Raw genomic sequence first — 24,473 nt, forward strand, 5'->3', positions numbered from 1 at the left:
GTGTTATGGTATCAAAGAAAAGATTTAATGTTTAGTAACAAATGATTGATGTTTTTTATTCCGCGAAAAGTTTTAATAAACTCTGATTTGAAGAACTGTGTTTATGAGTAAATCCGACGCTAAAGTAGGGTGCCCGGGTTCGGGGCCTTACACAAACATTGTTTGAAGTTTTATGGCAAAGATGCAAACTCCACTTTAAAAGCGCATGTACAAAGGCCCTTTTGCAAGGCCTTGAAGGACGAATCGGGAAGTAGTTCGCAGCCGGAGATGACGAATCAAGGAGCGGTGTTTACGTACGACGTTGAAGCGGTACGTCAACAGTTTTCAAACTTTGTGATTCAACAAACACTTCCTTTCAACCACTTCGACAACCCTCAATTCACGGAGATGATGCAAAACTATGTTCAACCACGCTACCAACACGTAAGTCGTTCGACCCTTAGAAGAGATTGTCTTAAAGCATGGAAAAACGCTAAATCCGAACTAATTTCATACTTTTCAAACTTACAAACTGGTGTAAACTTAACAACGGATGTGTGGTCGGTACCTCATGGTTCGCCCGACTCATACATTTGTGTGACGGCTCATTGGGTTGACCCCGAGTCGTGGCAAATGATGAAACGAACCGTTGCGTTTCAATTGTTTGATTACCCGCACACGGGTAGAAATATTTTTCAAATCTTGGATAAAGTCATTCGACAATACAAGATTGAACATAAAATCTTTTCAATTTCGTTTCAAAAACGCGTCCAACAATACGGCCGCGGTTGGCCATTTAAAATTAAAGTATAAACCTATTTGTGATGGAGCGTTTTTTCATAGCCGATGCATTGCACATATTATCAACTTGGCCGTGCAAGATGGGTTAAACGTGATCGAAACGCAAAGAAACAGTTTTAAAAGAATGTTACGAGATGTTTTTAGCAACAATAAAACATTTTCAATATACAAAAAATTTTGTGTAGAAGTTAATTGTCAATGGTTGGGGCCAAATTGGGATTGTCCAACAAGATGGAACTCGACTTGTAATATGTTTGAGAAAGCCATCCAACAAAAAGAATTATTAATTGCGTTTCATCAAATTTTGTCAAGTAGGGGTAAATGTGCACCGTACGATCCTAGAAACTGGTTATTGATTGAGATCGTTACGGAGGTCCTTCAAATTTTTAAATCTTGCACAACTAGTTTATCCGGGGTTTACTATCCAACAAGCCCCATTGCTTTACCAAAAATTGCTGTCATGTGCACAAAGTTGAGTGAACTTCATTGTAGGGGTGCACCTTATTTTGATATGGGTGTAAAAATGAAAGAAAAATTTAGAAAATATTTTCAAGAACTACCCGCTGTTTTGACATGTGCTGCTGCGTTAAACCCTTGCATCAACGTTGGTGGTGTTGAAGCTTTAATAGAAAAAATTTGTGATGAGCTAGGGTTAAACGACGATCAAAACCCCTATTATAGCCAAACTTTAAAGAATGCTTTCAACACCACCTTGTCAAACATGTATGATGTCTACCTTACAAAATACGGGTCGTCTTCCCAAATTCATGACTCGTTAAGAGCTGTTGCCCAATCCCAATCCCAAACCGACCTTGAAATGGGGATGTACTACATGATTTGGGAAGAAGCCGGTAAACGTCAAAAGGTAAACACCCCAAGCAGTGAACTTGGAAGGTATGGTGGTACCAACTTTGTGAAACACATGACTCCGGATGAATTTAGAAGTCTTGATTTGCTGGCTTGGTGGAGAGGTAAAGAGGATGAGTTTCCGATCCTCGCCGCCATGGCCAAAGATTTACTAACAGTCCAAGCTTCCACGGTAGCTTCGGAGTCTGCTTTTTCTGTTTCTGGCAGGGTTATATCGATTAGGAGGACTCGACTCACTGCACCAGCTATAGAGATGTCGATTTGCTACAAGGATTACTTGGACTCTTTAGATAGGGCACAACATCAACGCTCACTCGATGGGGAAATGGAGTATGAAGCGGGCTTGTATGAAGACGGGGTCAATGAAGGACACACTCAACCAATGACCGATGAAGAAGCCGCGTACGACGATTACCTAAGAAATAGCTCGGGATCGAGTAGCGAAGAAAATTAGTTAAAGAAACAGCAAACATGGAGACAAATCATGAGTAAGAAACAGCAAGTTGTTCATGTAATCGTGTCTAAGCATTCTTTTTCCTAATATGTGCTCTTATTTACTTGTTGATTTGGATTTTTCTAATTTAGTTAAAGAAACAGCAAACATGGAGGCAAATCATGAACAAACTGCGACTGGGAACAACAGGAGCATCTGCTAGTTCACGATTTAATGTTTGTATTTTTGAGTTAAATCATGAACAACAGTTCTTGGCAGAGATTTCTTCAGTGTTAATGATTTAATGTTTGTATTTTTGAGTTACGAATATGCGATAACGATTTAATGTTTGTATTTTTAATGTAAAAACTATAAATGAAAGTTATGTGTTTTTAATATTTGGTTTGTTGAAAACACATTCACCAACACACACTCATACTCATCTTCCAAGCAAAGAACCCTAACAACGAAAGCAAAGAATGGCTTCGGTCAGTCCGTTTTGCCTTGTAGTTACCGTTTTGCCTTGTAGTTACCGGTTTGTTTATACTGTGAAAAAATAATGGTCTTCATTAAGTACAAAATATAGAAAACAAATATTCGTATTTGAAACCGCGAAATTTAAAAAAAAAAAAAAAACCGGTTAATAAAAAAAACCGGTTTAAAAAAACCGGTTTATTAACCGGTTCTAACCGGTTTCTAAACCGGTCCTAACCGGTTAGACCGGTTAGGGTTTTGACAGCAAAAAACCGGTTATTAACCGAACCGATTTTTTTCCGGGCCAAAAAAAACCGGTCCGGTTAATAACCGAACCGGTTTTTTTAAAAAAACCGGTTTGTGCACCTCTAGTTGATGCTAGCATTAACATATATTATTAATGTTTCATAAATTTATTCATTTGGTGAAAAAGAAAATTTTAAATATGAACAAAAAATGGTAGGGGCGAGATAGAGAGGAAATGAGAGTGGTGCACCGTGCACCTAACCCGAATGTTTATAATCTCAATGTTTATAGACCATTTTTTTTAAATTACCCATAGATTTATAGGCCCACTCAAAATTAAAAAATGCCAAGTTCTTTTAGTTAATCAATAAGTTAAATAAATAAATAAAATGTATAGGCGGGATAACAGCAAAGTCGACTTCAAACACAAACGGTCACGGTAGCATATGCATAGATGAGTTTTCGAAATTATAGTTATTGAAATCTTATTTATGATCCACAATACCCCAGCAACTGGTTGGCGATGATAGCTATCGAGAACGGAACGTTAGAGAGCATAAACTGTGAAGAATTGATTAACTAATTTGTTATAAAAAATGTTAGGAGAGCTTCACAAATCCATTAGCTATTAGCCTATTAACTTATTAAGTATGTCATAAACTCATTCTAATACCATGATTTTGCTAATTGTTATGTTTATTGCTATAACCTTAATCGGCGTATGAAAAATATTTTACATTACTTAGTACGTTAAGGTTTAAGGGGCATATTTTTTCGGCTCAGCCGAGGCACGTGAATTCTCAGAGCCGACCCTGGTCAAGGGTATACACTGTGCTAGATATTAGCAACAAGCTTTGCTGTTAAAATGACTTGGTTAAATTGTGAAGTAATGTTTTCTAATTTGATCTCTCACCATATTAAGGTTTTAAAATTTTAAAGTAACAAAAGGAGTGTAAACAAACTTGCGGCTTTTGGGTAGACATGCATAAACTGGTTTTTAAACCAGTTAATTTAACAGCTGGTTATTGGTCAACGGTCAACTAACCTGTTAGACCGTTAATCGGGTCGGTTAGTAACCGTTTTCAAGCACAAAAAACCCTAACCGGTTTCGGGTATAACTGAACCGGTTAACTAGTAAAATAACTGGGAAAAAACCGGTTTCGGTTAATAAGTTATCAATCCAAAATGAAAACCAGTTACTAACCGCCGGTTTTTTCTAGGTAGAAACCATTAAAGAGGGACCAGTCACTAATCGATTAATGACCGGTTAACTAGTTTGGATGCGCACCTCTACTTCTAGGTACGCAGTACTCAGTAGGGCCGTAGGTAGAGGTGCAGAAAATACCATGTTTCGGACCCGACCCGGAACCGGTTCCTACCCGTACCCTACCCGCGGGTAGGACCTGGTATAGGATTTCTCCTCAAAGTCGTACCCGGAACCGGAAATACCCGGTCAAAACCCGACCCTACTCTACCCGAAACCCGAAAGAAAACCCGGTCAAAACCCTGTCAAATACCCGACTATACCCGGAACCGGTTTCTACCCGGACCCTGTTTTGACTTTTGTTGACCATACCCGGAACTGGTTCCTACCCGATTCCGGTTCCTGAAAATACGTGGTTTGTGAGTTTGTGAACCTCTAGCCGTAGGGGTGTGCTATTTTCTTAATGGGCCTTAAAGAGGAGATTAGGCCTGGCCACATTTACAAATGCTCCATGAAGAAAACTTTGGGCTGCATATAGCAGCTAGCTTTACGTGGAATTTAAAGTTATCGTGTTTCATTTGAATTAGTTGATGATAAACATAATCCAAAAATTCAAAAATATAATATAAAAACTTATCCCATATAGATCTGAAGTAGGGTTTCCTTCATTATAAACAAATTTCTTTCATTGCCTTTAAAACATTGCATGTATGGCGAACACACAACATATATGCGATGCTGTTGTTCACAACATTCTTGCTCGGCTTCCGGGAAAGCCTTTGCTACGGTTCCTATGCGTGTCGAAGCATTGGAACGGTCTAATTTTAGATCCCTGCTTTATGAAGTCGAGATCACGTCAAATGATCCTTATTGTTTTCTCATGCCCTCGGCCTCTCGTTGTTATAGATGACAACCTACCGACCGAAGACAATGCTCGTTCCATTTTCAGAATTCCCTCACCGGTAAAAGAGTACTTGCGCAAAGTTTCCATTATTGGAACATTCAACGGCATTGTGCTTTTGGCTCTTATTGATAACTCCTTACGTTGTCAGCTGGTCCTACACAATCTCTTAACTTGTGCATCAAAGACACTTGTGGAAATGCACTCGCGTCTAGATCGCTTTACTTATGTGTTTGGATTTGGTTATGATGAGACCGCACGTGACTTAAAGATTGTTCGACTAGAACATATTAGCTCTACCAAACAATTTAAAAAGTTTCAATGTGATATCTATGATCTTAAAACTAATTCGTGGGCCTCGCCACCACAATACATCGTATGGGATTCTTACTTATCGGATGATGTGGGTGTGTTTCTAAATGACTTTTTGTATTGGGCAACTCATAAATACCTCAACAACGGAATCTTGGCCCTCAATGTTAAGGAGATGGTATTTTCAAAGATAAGGCTGCCAGATGGACTCGAAAACATACCGCCTCTTTCGGAATCCATAAGCGGATGCCTTTGCGTGATTAACATCATTAAAAAGACTAGATTTGATGTGTGGTTGATGAAAGAACAAGGCAATGAGAACTCGTGGATGAAAGCACATTCGTTCACATTCTCTTTGGATTTGGGAGGTGGCTTGGGTATGGTGGTATACCCTATTTGTATTTTGAGTAACGGAAAAATTCTTATGGCAGCTGGGTCACACGTACTTGTTATCTATGACACGTCAAATCATTCATATAAGATACTCGAGAGTTTGGAAAGTTTTAATGATTTGCAATGCGTAAGAAGCATGAATTCAAATTTGCCCATGGAGTATGTGGAAAGCTTGGTCTCACCTTCTGATTTGTGTTTTATCTAAGGTCGTTATATATTTTTTAGAACATCTTAAGTTTGTTTTTCAATTTCATGAGATTCGGATATGCAAAGGTATTATTATGTGTTCAAGGCTTTTGGTTAAAATAAAAACTCTTTTAAGTCTTTATTTTTGTGAATGAATAGAGGATTTAATTAATTGTACCAATCCTATACCTTCAGGTATCCATTTTTGGTGATTTAATTTGTGAAATCTGTTAGCACACAAAAGTAGTCATTTATTTATTACTTATGTATTCTAGAGGGGTTAAACTTGTAAACACGCAAAGCTTTTGTGTGATGAATCAAACTCACATGTGTTGTGAAGAATCATCGGTTAAAATGTTTGGTTTTGAGACATTTGGGTTTGAAGGGGATATTGGATCATTGATGATCATGATTTGCTACATGTGGGTTTGGTGATTACAATGCCATGCCCCACTGCCCGACTCAAATATCTTGTTGGGCTAAACTGAATATGAGCCAAGTCCAATCTCCATGATCCAGTGAATGCTGTGGTCTTCTCTTCTCTTCTCTTATCTGTTCGTTGATTGTCGAAATTGCTCAATCAATAATATAATATAATCAATTAGGTCACTTGATTAACAACTTATGGCTTTAATCCCAACTCGTCTTGACTCGATTCACAGCTCAGTCTACAAGCTCCATTTCTTCAGGTACTGTTCTTATAACCCATTCAAGAAGCACAAAATCATTACTAATCACAAAACCCATTACCCAAATTCAAATTCAAAATCAAACCCACATAAAAAAATCCAAACTTGTTGTTAGAAACAGTAATAATAGTAATATTAATAGTGGCCACTGGTTAGAGATATGGAATGATACCCAGAAACCAAAGTGGCCCAAAAAGCCCAAAAAGGCTGTTAGTTACAGATACTCCGATGATGAATCCGATGATTCGGGTTATGTAAATGATAGTGATAATGATGGTGTACATGCTAGTGGTAGTACAATGGATAGGATAGTTGAAAAGTTAAAAGAAATTCGGGTATTCAGATGATAAACCCGAAACGGGGTCGATTGAGGAGATTTTTCGTGTTGAGGAAGGGTTGTTACCGAATACGGGAGGCGGGTTTTCGCCGGAATCGCCTCTTGGTGTGGAGGATGTGTTTAGGGGTAGTAATGGGAAAGTGAGGTTTCCGTGGGAGAAGCCGTCGCCGGAAGATGAGAGTAGGAATTCGGTGAGGATTAAGAGTAAGACGTGTGTGGCGGAGTTGACTCTGCCGGAGGCGGAGTTGAGGAGGTTAAGGAATGTGGCGTATAGGTTGAAGAATAAGACGAGGGTTAAGGGGGCTGGTGTTACTCGGGAGATAGTGGCGTTGATTAAGGATAAGTGGAAGTCGACCGAAGTTGTGAAGTTGAAATTTGAAGGAGCTGGTGCGCTTAATATGAAACGGATGCACGAGATTCTAGAGGTTAGTTTGTTCAAGAATTATTACTGCATTTTAATAGTTTTATAGTATAATGATTGTGTTGACTTCAGATGAGGACCGGAGGGTTGGTGATCTGGCGATCGGGAAGTACGGTTGTTCTGTATCGGGCGTAGGATACCAAGATCCGTCATTAAAACAAAGAAACCGTGAACGTAACAAACTCATATCAGAAAAATCATCTATTTCTGTTACTGATGTGGCAACTGGCTTGACGGACGGTTTACCAGCGAATGAGTTAGATGAAGTAGTGAAATAATAGATGAAGTGAACTATGAAACAGAAGTGGATAAATTGTTAGAAGGGTTGGGCCCGAGGTACACGGATTGGCCCGGGTGCAACCCGTTACCTGTGGATGCAGATTTACTCCCGAGAACGGTTCCTGGCTACCAACCACCGTTTAGAATACTTCCGTATGGGATAAAAGCTACACTTGTGGGAAGAGAGGCTACTAGTTTAAGAAGGCTTGCAAGATTTTTGCCTCCACATTTTGCTTTAGGTATGTCGTTTTTTCATACAAAAGATGGGACCCACAAATGATATTTACGAGTTATACCTAAGTTATTTGATTATTTTACATGAATAGCTAGAAGCAGACAACATCAAGGTTTAGCAGCTGCAATAGTTAAATTGTGGGAAAGCAGTTCGATTGCGAAAATTGCGTTAAAACGTGGGGTCCAGCTAACTACGAGTGAGCGAATGGCTGAAGATATTAAGGTACTCAATGAGTATTTGAATACCTTAATATTAAATAAGTGATTAAAGGCTAATTAATATATTATTTTTAAGTGCAGAAATTGACAGGAGGCATACTTCTGTCTAGGAACAAAGATTTCCTGGTGTTTTACAGAGGAAAAGATTTCTTGTCACCCGATGTTGAAGAAGCGTTATTGGAAAAAGAAAGGTTGGCAAAATCTTTACAAGATGAAGAAGAACAGGCTCGATTAAGAGCATCGACTTTTATCACACCAAGAGTTGAGACACGAAACCAAACGGGATCTGCTGGTACACTCAGTGAGACTCTTGATGCAAATGCCAGGTGGGCGAAAACACTTGATGATGAATATAAGCAAAAAGTGCTTCAAGAAGCAGAAACACAAAAACAAGCCGATCTTATAAGAAAACTCGAGAGGAAGCTTCGTTTTGTAAGTTTCTTAAAACTTTGGTTTATTATTATTATTATTATTATTATTATTATTATTATTATTATTATTGTCTTGTTATTTACTCTTGATTATTATGAATTACGACATTATCTGGTTACAAGCTGATAAAAAGCTAATGAAAGCCGAACACGCCTTATCCAAAGTGGAAGCATTTTTAGAACCCGCGGATCGTCAAGCTGATCCAGAAAGCATAACTGATGAGGAAAGATTTATGTTTAGAAAACTAGGTTTAAGGATGAAGGCTTTCTTGCTCCTTGGTAATAATAATAATAATAATAATAATAATAATAATAATAATAATAATAATAATAATAATAATAATAATAATAATAATAATAATAATAATAATAATAATAATAATAATAATAATAATAATAATAATAATAATAATAATAATAATAATAATAATAATAATAATAATAATAATAATAATAATAATAATAATAATAATAATAATAATAATAATAATAATAATAATAATAATAATAATAATAATAATAATAATAATAATAATAATAATAATAATAATAATAATAATAATAATAATAATAATAATAATAATAATAATAATAATAATAATAATAATAATAATAATAATAATAATAATAATAATAATAATAATAATAATAATAATAATAATAATAATAATAATAATAATAATAATAATAATAATAATAATAATAATAATAATAATAATAATAATAATAATAATAATAATAATAATAATAATAATAATAATAATAATAATAATAATAATAATAATAATAATAATAATAATAATAATAATAATAATAATAATAATAATAATAATAATAATAATAATAATAATAATAATAATAATAATAATAATAATAATAATAATAATAATAATAATAATAATAATAATAATAATAATAATAATAATAATAATAATAATAATAATAATAATAATAATAATAATAATAATAATAATAATAATAATAATAATAATAATAATAATAATAATAATAATAATAATAATAATAATAATAATAATAATAATAATAATAATAATAATAATAATAATAATAATAATAATAATAATAATAATAATAATAATAATAATAATAATAATAATAATAATAATAATAATAATAATAATAATAGTTTTTTAAATTACCTGTTTGACCCTAAATATAAACTGAATTGCCCTTTTATAAAAACAATTTTGTTTTCAGGACGGCGTGGAGTGTTTGACGGGACAGTGGAGATTATGCATCTTCATTGGAAATATAGGGAATTGGTTAAAATCATTGTAAAGGCGACAAATTTTGAGGAGGTTAAAAATATCGCATTGTCTCTTGAATCAGAGAGTGGTGGTGTGTTAGTGTCGGTTGATAAAGTTTCAAAAGGATATGCAATTATTGTGTTTCGGGGTAATGATTATAAGCGTCTCTCTGCGTTAAGACCGAAAAATTTGCTAACAAAGAGGAAGGCCTTGGCGTGTTCTATTGAGCTTCAAAGACGTGAGGTATACATATTATATCGTTTTACAAATTTGTTTTTCATATTTCAACATAAATTTATATTGTCTTGATTGTTTGTTAAACAGGCCCTTCTGAATCATATTTCAACTCTGCATTCCAGAATGAGTAAACTGCAATCTGAAATTGTATGATCTACTTTTTATTAACATTTTTTCGTTCATTGAATTTGACTAAATCATAACGTTTGTTGGTGACGAATGAATGATTTTAGGAACATGTTTCGGCCATAAAAGATGAAGATGATGAGGAGCTATTCAATAGCTTAGATGCAGCATATTCCACCGAAGACGAGGATAGTGAGGTAATTTCAATCTAAGTTGAGGATTTAAGTTTTGATAATGGCTTTATTTTATTGAGACATTTATTGTTCATCTTCAGGAGGAAGGCGAAGGGGAAGACTACCTTGATACGTATGACAGCGGAGACGATGAAGAAAACGACCACTTGGAAGATTCGGAAACAGAGTTTGTGGAACACTAGATGATATCATTGTAACTTGTACTTAAAATTATATGGAAAGTGTTGCAAAAATCTTTAGGTTGGCTGGAGCCTAGAATTTTTGAAATTCGCCGACTTTGATTTGTACTCAAGCAGACCAAAGTATCTCTGATGCTATCAATATCGTTAGACCATCCGTAGTCGATGGCATTTTGGGGCATTTTCCCACTTTTTGCAAAATGCCCAAAAGCTGACTAGGCGCCCCACATTGCGTAAAATGCCCGGGTGTCTAGTTTTGACCACGCATGGTCTTAGGGGTGAGCTAAAACTTAAAACATAACCAAATTAACTTATCCAAACTAAAGAACCAAAATAACCCATTTGGCCCCAAACTAATAACGGACAATTTGGACAATATCGTTCCAAAACCAAACTGAACCGCACTAAACCACACCGAACTTGTTAATAAAGTGTTTTAAGCCCAAATGAATTATTTCGGCTAAATATTTTACACCCAAATTCATTAACCACACGGTTAATAACTCATTCTTTTGAACTAAATTTTTATTTTCGGCTCAAATGTTTTAAACCTATAACGTAAATTAAAAAATCAACATGTGACCGAACCGAACCAAACCCATATGGAAAACTGAATACTGAACGGCTCGCAAAATTTGAAAAACCAACATTTCCTGTCGGTTCATTGTATTTAACCAGAAAGGCAGAAACTGGTTTTTGTGTTCTTTTTCTTGCAAATTACTATCTGAACGAAAAACATATAAAGGATGGGAAAAATACAACTGGCATAATAACTAAATAATTCTTTAAAATTCGCAAGCATCCACTTGAACTCGAAACGAAAATGAATTAAGCATGATTAAAACATACGTGGTCTTACGTTTCTTATAACAGACCTAACCAGTTCATAGAAAAAAAATAAACATGCTTAATCACGACAAGAAACTGTCTCACTTCAATGGGATGAACCTAGAAGAGTGGGTGGCACCAATACCAGGTCTACCATGCTTCACGGGCTTGTATGAAATTGAGAATTCCGCAAGGTAGTGGCCAATCATCTCGGGCTTGATTTCAATCTGGTTAAAGGTCTTCCCGTTGTACACGCCCACCACACTCCCTATCAATTCAGGAACTATGATCATATTCCTCAAATGAGTTTTCACAAGCTCTGGCTTCTCACCAGCTGGCGCCTCGTTTCTGTCGATTAAACATTCATATATCAGCCAAGTTTCACTGATTTACAGTCATTTGAAAAAAAAAATTTACAGTCAGGCATATCCACATTCAACATCTGGTAGCACTGTTTTAATAATCAACCAATAATCAAGCTTTTAAAAATCTAAAACGATAAAAACAGTATGCACGATTTCATATATAAAACAAGATTATTGTAATATAATGGAGTGTAAAATAGCCAAGCCGAACTCAAATTCGACTAGGCTTGAGCCGGGCTCATTTCAAGCTCTTTCAAAAGCTCAAGGCTCAGCTCATTTATTATTTATCGATTAATTTATATACATCTTTAAATACTTTAATATATATTTAATTATATTATTATCAGCCAAACGTATTTGCAGTCAATGGAATTGCTTTTTTCAGCCAATCATATCCAGATTCAGCTTTTGGTAACACTGTTCTAATAATCAAGCAACCATTAATCAAGTTTTTACTAGAGGTTTAAACGAAACAAGCCCAAGCCAGAGTGCCAGACTCGTGAGTAGTTTTTCAAGCTCGAGCTTGGCTCATTTCAAGCTCTATTACTAAATCTTTGCTCATGAGTAGTTTTTCATCCTCGAGTTCGGCTCAGGCTCGACTCATTTATTAATTATTTTAGTTATAATTATACTTATTTTTTGAATAATAACTACAATACGCTTACATATTTAATACATTAAAACAAAATTAAATAAATAATAGACTTGCAAGCAAACTCAACCTCAGGCTCGAACTCGTTTATGAAACATTATTTTTAGGCTCAAGCTGCTCGTTGAAGGCATGATTCAACCATTTAACAAACCGATCTTGAGTTGGCTAATTTACACCCTAGTTTTTACATAACCTAAAACAATTTTTATATAATATATATATAAAACATAAAACAATATTATCGTCATAAAATGGAGTGAGAGACATACAGCTTTACGGAGCTTCTTAATCAAAGCCATTGGTTTCCTCTTCAAACCTCTCTGAAACCTAACAAAACACAAATTCAATATGAAATGAAATCAGCTATATGTATATGTATATGTTAAATGTATATCAGTATATGTATATGTATATGTATATGTATATGTATATGTATATGTATATGTATATGTATATGTATATGTATATGTATATGTATATGTATATGTATATGTATAATGTATAATGTAAAATGTATAATGTTTATGTATATGTATAGTGTATAATGTATATGTATATGTATATGTATAATGTACAAATTATAATGTATATGCATATGGATAATGGATATGTATATGTATGTGTATATGTATGTGCATAATGTATATGTGTATATATATATATATATGTTAAATGTATATCAGTATATGTATATGTATATGTATAATGTAAAATGTATAATGTTTCTGTATACGTATAATGTATAGTGTATATGTATAATGTACAAAGTATAATGTATATGCATATGGATAATGGATATGTATATGTATGTGTACATGTATGTGTATAATAGTATATGTATATGTATATGTCTCTGTCTCTGTGTCTGTCTATGTATACCTTCTGCGAGCACGGGCAGTGAAGAGCTTAACGAGTTCATCGGTGGACATATCAAGCAGGGCGTCTAAATCAACTCCTCTGAAGCTGAACTTCTTAAACGTCCTCTGAAGCAAAAGAGAGTGTAATGAGAATCATCACCATTGTTGAGCTGCTGTGAGTCGGTATGAGCGGCTAGGGTTTTCAGCTTATTATTCTTCAGATCAGATGTCTTCTTTATGTTATGTAGATAATAATAACATATTTACCCTTCAAAATTAACTAATTAAATGTAGATAATAACATATTACCCATATTTCTCCTTTCTAAACAATATATATTATGGGGGTGTTTGGGTTTCTTTATTATTAAGTTAATAAGTTACAAAAGTGTAACTTATGAAACTTTTTCTCTCATCATATAAGCAAACCCAAACACCTTATTGCTTTTCAAAAAGTTAATAAGTTATAAGTAGGTGAAAAATAAACAATCCCAAACACCCCCTACATATCTTCCCATTTCATTAAATTAACTAATTAATGACTATTTTACCCTTAATGACATAATTAAATAAGTATTTACATATATCACATTCCTAAACAATTACATATCTCCTCAAGTACAATTCAAACTGAGTCGATTTTAAGACGAACATATTGAACACTAATAATCCAACTGACATCGAACTTTTTAATCAATAGTCAATATAAAAAGGTTTTGGATAAAAAAAATTTTTTACCAACAAAAAAACTTAAGTATAATCAAAAAGTGTACGAGTATCTCAGCCGGAAGCTTGCTAGAAGTAGGTTGGAGAAGATGATTTAATGATGTGTGTTTAACTCTATAATTACTAATATAACTTTGTTTTTTTAATTAATTTATTAATGGTAAGGGAAATGTGTAACTTAGTAATTTGATATGAAAAGGGGAAATATGTAATTGTTTGTTTAGGTGTGGGAAAATATGTAATTAAGGGTGTTAAGTAAGGGGAATTATATAAAAATCCCTAATAATAATTAAAATATAAAATGGACTATCCCCCCCCCCCCCCCCCAATTTAATTAAATAAATAATGATAATATAATATAATTGTTCTCAACGTAAAAGATCGACTAAACCAACCCAAACCAGACCGGGCCGGACCAAGGCCAACGAGAAATTTAGTTTTTACTGTAGGAGGGTCGGACGGTCAATCCTTATTCAGCCTTTGATTTCTTGGCAATTTGGTTTTAGTTGATTCGGTTTTTCATAATTGAGTTATTTGGAATGGTGTATTGTTGTTCATAAGCGAGGTTGTAGACTTGTAGTCAAAATCACATGAGCAACAAATCTTAGTCGAGTTGATTAAAATCTTAATTGTGTATTGTTCATAATTGAGATGAACATGAACATTGCCCAAAAAACTTTTTATCCAACACGTTTAGTCCTCGTATGATCTGATCCTCTAGTCTTGTTCCTCGTACTAATGCTAACTGGTCCAGGTCCCGGGTTTGACTCATTGCCCACCCCTACTTAAAGCCTACTAAAAGTCTAAAACCATCTTTTGATGTGTTGACTCACGGACGTCTTCTCTTTCCCTCACCTCATCAGTTGTATGTCTTACTCGAGTAACTCGACCTCTCTCAAGCTCCACAGTTCTAATGGATACATGGCCTCTCCCTCTCTCCTTCCCCTCACACGCCTCAACCAAACTCGCCCTTCACTGAGGCTTTTTACACAGAGCATCGATATCATCCCTAACCTAGACACATTTCGCATTTTGCGTTCACTTGTTACATGTCCATTTGTGAGGATGAATAGTATTTTATGAACTAGTAGCAATTAAAAATCACCGATGACTCAATCTGAAATGAATATCTTTGTAATTGGTGGATTTACAAATATTTTTGTTTCTTGTTTCTCATTTGCAATGTGACAAACTTGAGATATATACTTGCTGGTAGCACAACTTTTTAACATCTGCTCATGGAACGAACAAAAGGAAATAGATGACCGAAACACATGGAGCGAAAGAGACTATTAGTCTATTACTATTTTTGAAAGACTGTTACCCATGTTCGAACCCTTGACCTCCCACAATCTATGAGACATGGGCGAAATACTTATTTGACTCTTAATTATTTCAACCCTTATTTATGTGGATAGTTAGATTAGGTCATTATTTACTTTTTTCCGTATTTCTTCTGTATAATATGAAGTAGCCTAATCCCGGGCTACATTGTGTCCCTGTACAAAGACTCGTTTTCGCTATCAAATAGACGTCAACATACTTTATTAGCTTGAGACTGCTATCTTGAGACCAAATTGTTGGATGTATTAAACCACTTACAGCAATATTATCAGGAAAACAATTTCAGCTACATATGCATGCGTGTCAAAAGCAAGGACGCACATAAAGCAATTCCGAACTCTCAAAATTCCCCAGACATTTCAAGAAAATGTAGAAAATTTTAAAATCTTTTGTAGCTAATTTAGGTTCTCATTTTACATGCCTTAACGGTTCTTCAAGTGCCGGGTCAATTTTACATATAATCTAAATTATCCAGCGAAGCGGTCTACCTGGTAATTAATGATGAGCACTGTGTTGCTCTTCATTTTTTTATTGAGATGTCCATGTGAATGTAAGCCAAGGCCGCAACAAACAAAAAGAAGAACACTGATATTAACATCAATGGCTCTGCAAGCATGAACATTGGGTGGAAGTCATAGTAAACCTGCAAAAACAAAGTCATGAAGATGGTTAATCAACATATGACGGTGACGACAATATCTATAAACTCCAAAATTTGAACATGTAAGCAGTTTCTAATCACCTGGAAAAGAGAGTTGTGCTCAGGAACTACATTTTCCTTTTCCAAAACCACCACTGGTCTTCCAACGATATCAAGGTAGGAATAACTTGTCTGCAATTATTAAGAACATAAACATAGATTCACATCTCATTGTTTACTAACTATTAAAAGATTATGCATAGTACAAATGAAGCTACCTCTGCACGTTGTTCCACAGAAAACGGGATCACAACAGATGGATTCTTAGATCCTTCAGGCAGCACAACCTGAAATAGCTTTCTACTTATTAGCAAAACAGTGAAGAACAGCACACGTCATTCAAAATAAATGATATATACATGTACATACAATATCATTACCTTGTTTGTAATTTTGTTCACCAGTGTTTCAGCAATAGGACATCCAAAACTGAAATTCAGGTACCTTTTACCATCATTTGACTCAAAAAGAACATCTTCCAATGGCAGCCCATACCCAATGACAAATGTCGCTTTCCAACCTCCCAACAAAGGGTACCTAGGCTCGATTTCCAGCTCAGACTGCATATATGAAAATAAGCGTCATGTCTACATGGATGAACTTAAAGATTATTCCACTATATTCAAAATAAAAGGATAAAACAACTACCTTACTGTAACCTGTTCTTAAATGTGATGTTGAGATATTGCCTATGTTGTCACGATAGTATACCGAGTGAACCCTTGGGGGTAATTTTACAAGAAGATGTTTGAAGGATGCGACACCACTATAAGTTGGTCTAGATTGATATTCAACCCTGCAAAATCAAGATCCAAAAAGTCAAAAGCTTGATAACAAAATCAACAGCATATAAGATTGGCGATTCAGACTAGGGAACCGACCTTGAGAACCCTCCTTTGTGCTTAGCACCGTTATGCACCAATGTGTAATGCTCAGTAACTTGAAGGTTGCCCCAGTGAGATATTTCAATTTCTCTAACAAGCTCCTCAACCACAGCAAATGGGTTGTTATTTTCAAAATGAATAAGTATAGGAGTATATGAAAACACAGGCTGGTCCTCATAGGGCCCGTATTTAAGCTCAGTACGAGTTTGGGTGGACGGTTTTACTCGTGTAAATGATTCCACTTTAGTGCTTGGTGTCCTAATAACCGTTGTTTGTTGTTTAATTACATATGGTGACAATATTAAGGCGCTGTCACGGTACAAGACTAGTTGGGGCTCTGACTGACTTATCTCTACAGGGAATGGTTCAAGAGATTGGGTCAAAACATATGAAACTTCTATAGAAACAGATCCACCTGAGTTTAATGGATTTTTTAAAGAAATGGAGTATAACTTTGCCCCATTTGGACCCTCGGCTTGGCTGGTTGTCTTCACATCAAGTGGATGTAGATACTTCTTCCTCTTTTTTCCAGTTACTTCAGCCGCTTGGATCAGTGCTAGATGCTTCACCTGTGCTGGTGGAAATGCTAGAAGAAAATCTGAAGCAGGGGATGCCCCATCATTTTGTACCTGAAATAGTCCAGCACCAAATACTTTTCTATGATATGGCTTCTAGGTATAGCTGTAAACGAAACAGAGCATTTGGCGAACTGTTTGAAGAGAAGTTCGTTTGTTTAAAAATGGACGAACATGAACAAGGAATTTCGTTCAATTAACTAAATGAATAAACATGAACAGAGACCATGGTTAGTCAACAGTGTTCGTGAATGTTAGATAATGTATCCGTTTACGTCTGTTTATGTTTGTTGGTGTTTATTTGTTTATGTTTCATTAAAGATTTTTTAATACTTTTCTAATCTTATCTTATAGATTTAAACAACATTATCAACTATAAAACAAAAATATATGAGTATTATATGATTAATTTATATGTAAACTTAATGAATGAATATGAATGTTAAAAAAACACCAACACAAACTTGGTAGCTGGACCAAACCATTGACACAGACCATTTTCGGCTAGCCAAATCAAATAAAACATTGTTTGTGTCATTTGTGCTCACGAGCCATCATGAACAAGTTAACTTCCTTAATGTACGAACACGAACAAGAATTCCGTTCGGTTATGTCGTCTTGAACCGTTCGCTGTCTGATAAATGCTTTGCTGAGGACATGAGCAAGGCCTCTTTTGATTCGTTTACATTTTACAGCCTTACTTCTAGGTTCGTGTCAGCAAATCATGCACAATAGTACTTCATGTCTACATATATACTCAAGCAATAAGTTATTGTTATAGAAGGGTACCTTCAAAGTCAACACAACTCTAATAATGTGTGAAGCCAGATCAATCTGCATGAACATCAGTCAAGCGTTATTGTAGAGAACAAAAACAAATAGAATATAATAACAACAACAGGGAAGGTTCGAATAAAAACCACTAAGATACTTGAAAACTCGTGAAAACCACTTTTAAACACTAATTTTTTTTATTTTATTTTTTTCATTCTTTTATATGTCAATAATCTTTACCACCGTCAAAAATAAACAAATAAAAATATATGTAGCTGTCTGTCGACAGTACATATATGTAGCTCGTAATCAACATATATTTATCAAATGGGATACATATATGCATTGTGCATCCCAATCTACATATTTTTTTTTTATTTCTTTTTGGTTTTGCCAAAAATTAATGACATATAAAAAAAGAGTGAAAAACCAATATATATATATATATATATAGTGAGAGAGAAAGAGAGAGAGAGAAACAAGATCAAATACATTTTATTCTTAACATAAAAACAGTGAGAACCAATTTGCTGTTATTATTAGGTTTATTTTTATAGGTGTTTGCTGTTACTTTTTGTTCGTATTTGCTAATTTTCGATTATGAGACGTTATAAGTATTTGCTGATTTATATTTTGTTGTTATTATTAGATTTTTTTTCTTTTGCTGTTATAAGTATTTGCTGTTATTATTTTGTTCTTGATTTTGATTCTTTTGTTGTAACTTTTAGGTTTTTTTCTTTGTTATTATAAATCATTGTTTATGTAGATTGGTATTGTAGTTGGTATTGTTCCTTACATTCTCATTTTTTTATAAATTGGTATTATTTCCTACTTTCTCATGTTAAGATTAAAATGTACATAAACCTTCTCCTATATATATAATATGTGTAAAAGTGGTTTCTACGAGTTTTCAAGTTAAATAAGGTTTCCGGTTCCCCTAACAACAATAATAGAGAAAATAAAACCAATTTAATAACTAGCTATTGCACTAATTCAACTATTAAAACCTAGTTAATAAATAAATAATATGTGAAGCCAGATCAATCTGCATGAACATCACTCAAGCGTTATTCTAGAGAGAAAGAAATCCACATAGAATATACTAACAATAACAATAAATAAAATTAAGCTAATTCAATAACTGGCTACCGCACTAATTCAATTACTAAAACCTAGACCGGTTCAAACCTCACATCTCAATTAACTCGCTAATTACCATTGCGTTTACCGATCGGTGTATAAAATCAATTCCGGCATTAATCAGCTAACGCGAACACATGCATAAACCCTAACTAGTGAAATTCGTTGCGGAAATGACGAGATATTAATGAAATCTTACTCTGCGTTCGGCGGTGAGGATCTGAAGGTCCGTTGCTGACGGTGAGAGTGACGAAGACGATCGGAAACATAGGGAGAAGAAGATGAAGAGTGAGAATATTAGGTTTAATCGAGATCTGGCAACGAAGACCTCCATAGCTTGGTTGATTTCTCTGTCCGTTACAACCGAATTGACTCTCAAGTCGTCTGAAGAAGATCTGTTATGGTGTGGAGTGGACTGTGGAGTAGCGAACTGAATATAATAATGGGCCTAATTATGTTAGGCTTAGTTTAAGTTTAACCGACGAAATAAGTTATGCTAGCTAGACTGGTACATACAGCTGTCACTTTTACCCGAAACCCGAAAAAACCCGTACCCGAACCCGAACTAACCCGATTTCAAAAACCTGAACCCGAGAAAAGACTAACCCGAACCCGAACCGAAGTAATTCGGGTTAGTTCCCAGGTTTGATTTATAAGTTTCGGGTCAACCCGAAAAACCCAAATAAACGTTTAGTTTTGAAATTAATATATTTTTATGTATAATAGGTTTAGTCTTAGTCACTAAAGTTATCATAATCTGTGCCTAATTGACTGTTGTTATTACAACCATTATGAATCGATTGTTTATTGTTAATTTATGTTTTCCATTTAATACTAATAGCAATCGTAATCGAACAACCAAATCACGTCTGGTTGAAGACGATTATGGTAAGAGTTAGTTACTTAGTTTTACTCTTCTTTTAAATTGTTTTATGGTTTTATCAAGTTATGTTGGTTTATTATTTGATTATTTGTGTTACGAGCAAAGAAGAATATGTTGTTTTAATTTTAGCATTAAAGTTTTTTAAATTTTTTTGTTTTTTGTTTCATTTTCTAGGATACTCGAAACCCGATTAACCCAACCCGAAAAAACCCGAACCAGAAAAACCCGTGAGAGATATGGGTTGGGTTTCAAGTTAAGATTTATAACTTTGAAACCCCAAAAGAACCCGACCCGAAAAACCCGAAACCCAAAAAACAAACCCAAAGAACACCCCTAGTGGTACATGACTGCAGGTTATGGACTGAGCTTGATCCACTACACAAGTTCACGATTAGAGAGTTTAGAGGAGGGGATAAGAATCGGTTACGGACCCGACCTGGACCACGGGTAAAACAAGGTTTCAGTTTCTCGGATAAATTGTACCCGAACCGAGCCCACGGGAACTAGTTGCTCCTCTACCTTGTCAAAACCCGAACCTGGTTAGGCCAAAACACGATAAAACCAGACAAAAACGGTATAGAGTAAATTCCCCTCCACGTGTTGGCTCCCTCAAGCCAAGGTTTTTGTTGTGTAGCCAGCAATGGTGGTTCATTGTTTATGTTGTTATAGAATAAGGGAACACTCTAATAATTGTTTTACACATACGATATTTGTGTGTTATAAATGTATATGCCTTTCTTTATCACATGTGTGAGAACTGAGAAGTTAATGTTAATTTTTTTTAATATAAAAATGAGTTGAATTGAGCTTTTGACAAGCTAAACTCGAGCTTAACATTTTAGAAAACTCTTCCTGTTAAAAACAAGGGACCCACTTCTCATACTAGGAGTTACCATGTATGAAATAATCACATCTTTGTCTCTCCGAGTTTCTATCATTAACACAAATAGCGAGTCCAAGTCCACTTGACTTGTTTAGACTCCTTTACATCTTATTTGAGACAAACAACATGAATCATTATACGATATATAATAGAATAACAAAACTCTATAGTGTATTTGTGTGGGTTTTGTTTTGACCACCAAATTCCGTTTTCTTTGTTTTGATCATCACGCACCATGCGGTTAGCATTTATCATTTCACCTTCTCAGTTGTGGTTGTAACACTCTCTAGGTAAAGAAAGAAATAGTGACGCAAAGCTGTTGTCTAAAGAGAAAAGGCTGTTGTCCAATTCTTCACGTTGGCGATGAAAAACATGAATAATATGATAAATATATAACTAAAACATACCTGTTATGCTAGAGAGAGTAGCCACAGATGATAAGAATAATCCAGACAACATGATTGTCAGTTTGGTCGGGTTGTACCTTAGAATGTATATCAGTGACGGAGATTAGGGTTCTTTGATGAAACGGAAAACATGAATAATACTTTTTTTCCCAATTTATTCGTTCTCTCGGTTGGTATAACTTATATGCTATCTAATATTAAGTTTTAAACCTTTAAATACTTGCTCATTTTAACTGTCCATTTAATTAGGGGAACGTGGCCAATAGAAGATAAGTATGAAACCACACAAATATAAGCATTTGTATGTTGTAATTCATGAATCATGACATAGATGGAAATACATTTTACAACTGTCATATATGTATTAAAAATTTAAAATTACGTAAAATTATTATATATAATAAACATCAACTAAATACACAAGTAAGTCAAACATCTACTTCATTCTTTAGTTGCTTTTTACAATTATTGTGTATCAAAATTCAACTAATCAACAAACGCTACTCCATCTATAACACCAAATCAAAGACTTTGTACCCCCTGGCCTACAACCATATAATATGAACGTGAATGTGTAGTTGTTGAATAATCACCTAAACCAAACCGGTTGCAAACTACGAGGACTATAATTGTCAATTTTGAAACCCAATGCAATTAAATTACAATTTACAAACCCTTCCTTTTTACAGAAAGGCTTGTTTGGTCCCCCACATGCTCCGACAACGTATGACATTTTTATTTATCGATAAAGAAATGAGAAATTTGGTAGACAAAATAAGTTGGTTTCTATAGCTTGTTCTTGTCAACTTATTAATTAGTAGTTTACTTTTATAAAACTCCTCGAGATTTAAGTAAAAAAATGTTTACTTTTATAAACTTGTAATTTTTCAAACTTAACTATATATGGGTAGATTTATCATTTATGCATATGAAAGATTCACAATGTAGCATGTATATTTTAAGATGAGGGTTGTTTCGTTAGTTTAGTTACACGTAAATTTAAACATATTGTTATAGTTTGTTGGACACACCCTTGTAATACACAATTTATTCATACTTGATATTGTAACAAATTTGTTGATACAACTATTAACTATTTTAAGTACACTATTGTAATCAATATGCATCATCATTTAAAAAAAAAAAGAAAAGAAACATCTAGTTTTTATTGAAAAACTTTATAGCAATATAAATACTCAAATTATTTCAAATAAAGTTATTGATTTTATAAACAAAAATGAATGAAACTAGAATTAAATGCCAATGAGATTGTGATGGAGTGGTAAGGAAGACATGGTGTTTTATGTGACCCATGCTCGATTCTTGTATCAGCATTTAGTTTCAGCGGCACTAGGGTGATAATGAGATGCTATGCGAGTATGTGGGTTTCACTAGTTGGATCCTTGAACTGAACGGGTTTTATCTAGTCGCATTGTTGTGCCTTCGGGCGAGTGTTCATGGGTGTTGGTCTTAAGTGAAGGTTTTTCCCAGATCGAAAGACGAGTGTGATCCCGATGTAATAAATTTAGCCAGTAGCTCATTTAAAGGATTCGTTAGCCGTTTAAAATACATACACACACATATATATAGGCTTAAGTTCATGAGAGAAATGAAATTACTGTGAGAAATGTGAGAAATGAATATAGACCACTAGTTTTATTTTATGTTTTAAATGTTTAAAAATAAGTGAAAAAAATGTAAATGCAACAATAAATACACTATTTCTCTTAATACAATTAATATAACCATAATAAATCCCTCTTTTTCAATTAATACAACTAGTATAACCAAAATAAATCCTCTCTAATTAATAAATATCAAAACATAATATATTTTTTTTTCAATTGAATAATAATAAAAAAATATCATACAAATGTGTTCATTAAATATAAATAATAAATATACAACATACACAAAATTATTTAACCTACACTTGTTTTGAGCAATAAAAACGTACAACATACAAAAAAGTATACAATTTACATATGTAATTCGACATCAACAATTATATAAACTAGAAAAAGATACACAAATCCTATATGTGTGTAGGTTATATGTTTTTTTTTGTGTAGGTAATATGTTTTTTTATTCTTAGAACAAGTGTATGTTACATGTTTTATGTAGGTTGTATATTTTTTATTTACATTTAATGCTAACATATGTAAGATAGTTTTTGTATTATTCATCACAATGTACCTACGTGCTGATGGGTATTGATATATTGAGTTGGCAGAAATTGGCTTTGGATAGAAAAAATATTTAATGTATGAATAAATTGTATTTAAATGTGTAGGATAAAATTTTCGAGTGTAAGTTATATGTTTTTTGTGTGTAGGTTATACGTTTTCGTGTGCGTGTGTAGTTTATTGATGCTGAATTTTGTGTGTCAGTTATATGTTTTTCGTGTATAGGTTATATGTTTTCTTATTCTTAAAACAAGTGTAGGTTATATGTTTTTGTGTAGGTTGTGTACTTTTTTGTTGATATTTAATGTAAACACGTGTAAGATAGTTTTTTGTAATATTCATCACAATGTAAATACGTGTTGATGGATTTAATATATTGAGTTGGAAGAAATTGATTTTGGATAAAAAGAAATTTTAATGTATTAATAAATTGTACTTGTGTAGGATAAAAATTCAAGAGAGAAAAAAACAAGTTATAAAAATAAATGAATTCTTAATATTTTTCAATTATAATAATTTGATTAGTTATATTAATTAAATAGATAACTATTATATTTATAAGTTATATTAATTGAAGAGAGAGCATGCATTAATACTTTCCTCATTTATCTTTAAGCATTTAAAACCTAAATTAAAATCAGTGGCCTATATTCATTTCTCACAGTAATTTCATTTCTCTCATGAATCATCCCCTATATATATATATATATATATATATATATATATATATATATAATTCTCAAATTATTTCAAATAAAGTTGATTTCATAAACAAAAATGGATGAAACTAGATTTAAATGAAAAGGTCAACTGTTTTACTCTTTCATTTTCCATTTTACCATATTTAACTTTCTAATAAT

At 33.6% G+C, this 24,473-nt stretch overlaps 3 protein-coding genes and 1 pseudogene across 4 annotated transcripts; 2 read left to right on the forward strand and 2 right to left on the reverse strand.

The window, feature by feature from the left end:
- The first annotated feature begins 4,714 nt into the window (after window positions 1-4,714).
- LOC143548547 (F-box protein At3g07870-like) lies at window positions 4,715-5,815 on the forward strand. The gene has a single exon (XM_077039672.1). It carries the CDS (start codon window positions 4,715-4,717, stop codon window positions 5,813-5,815), a length of 1,101 nt encoding a protein of 366 aa, XP_076895787.1.
- A 588-nt stretch (window positions 5,816-6,403) lies between these two features.
- On the forward strand, window positions 6,404-10,428 carry LOC143548548 (CRM-domain containing factor CFM3A, chloroplastic/mitochondrial-like; annotated as a pseudogene). The gene is made up of 9 exons (XR_013137976.1): window positions 6,404-7,247; window positions 7,316-7,761; window positions 7,849-7,979; window positions 8,057-8,411; window positions 8,530-8,685; window positions 9,625-9,917; window positions 9,999-10,058; window positions 10,145-10,234; window positions 10,312-10,428. The product of XR_013137976.1 is annotated as a CRM-domain containing factor CFM3A, chloroplastic/mitochondrial-like (transcript).
- Window positions 10,429-11,339: 911 nt separating this feature from the next.
- LOC143548549 (small ribosomal subunit protein uS19y-like) lies at window positions 11,340-14,868 on the reverse strand. Its single transcript, XM_077039673.1, has 5 exons — window positions 14,728-14,868; window positions 13,135-13,238; window positions 12,525-12,582; window positions 12,444-12,448; window positions 11,340-11,586 (listed from the first exon to the last, which is right to left on the reverse strand). The coding sequence occupies exons 1-5, from the start codon at window positions 14,866-14,868 to the stop codon at window positions 11,340-11,342; spliced, it is 555 nt and encodes a 184-aa protein (XP_076895788.1).
- A 686-nt stretch (window positions 14,869-15,554) lies between these two features.
- On the reverse strand, window positions 15,555-19,588 carry LOC143548559 (dolichyl-diphosphooligosaccharide--protein glycosyltransferase subunit 1B-like). The gene is made up of 8 exons (XM_077039680.1): window positions 19,454-19,588; window positions 18,130-18,174; window positions 16,763-17,394; window positions 16,530-16,677; window positions 16,262-16,441; window positions 16,100-16,168; window positions 15,924-16,013; window positions 15,555-15,824 (listed from the first exon to the last, which is right to left on the reverse strand). The coding sequence occupies exons 1-8, from the start codon at window positions 19,586-19,588 to the stop codon at window positions 15,702-15,704; spliced, it is 1,422 nt and encodes a 473-aa protein (XP_076895795.1). The 3' UTR covers window positions 15,555-15,701.
- Between the last annotated feature and the right edge of the window lie 4,885 nt (window positions 19,589-24,473).

This window comes from Bidens hawaiensis, unplaced genomic scaffold, assembly GCF_021521415.1.
Source record: "Bidens hawaiensis isolate Kalapana, Puna unplaced genomic scaffold, B.hawaiensis_p1.1 tig00015194_1, whole genome shotgun sequence".
NCBI lineage: Eukaryota > Viridiplantae > Streptophyta > Magnoliopsida > Asterales > Asteraceae > Bidens > Bidens hawaiensis.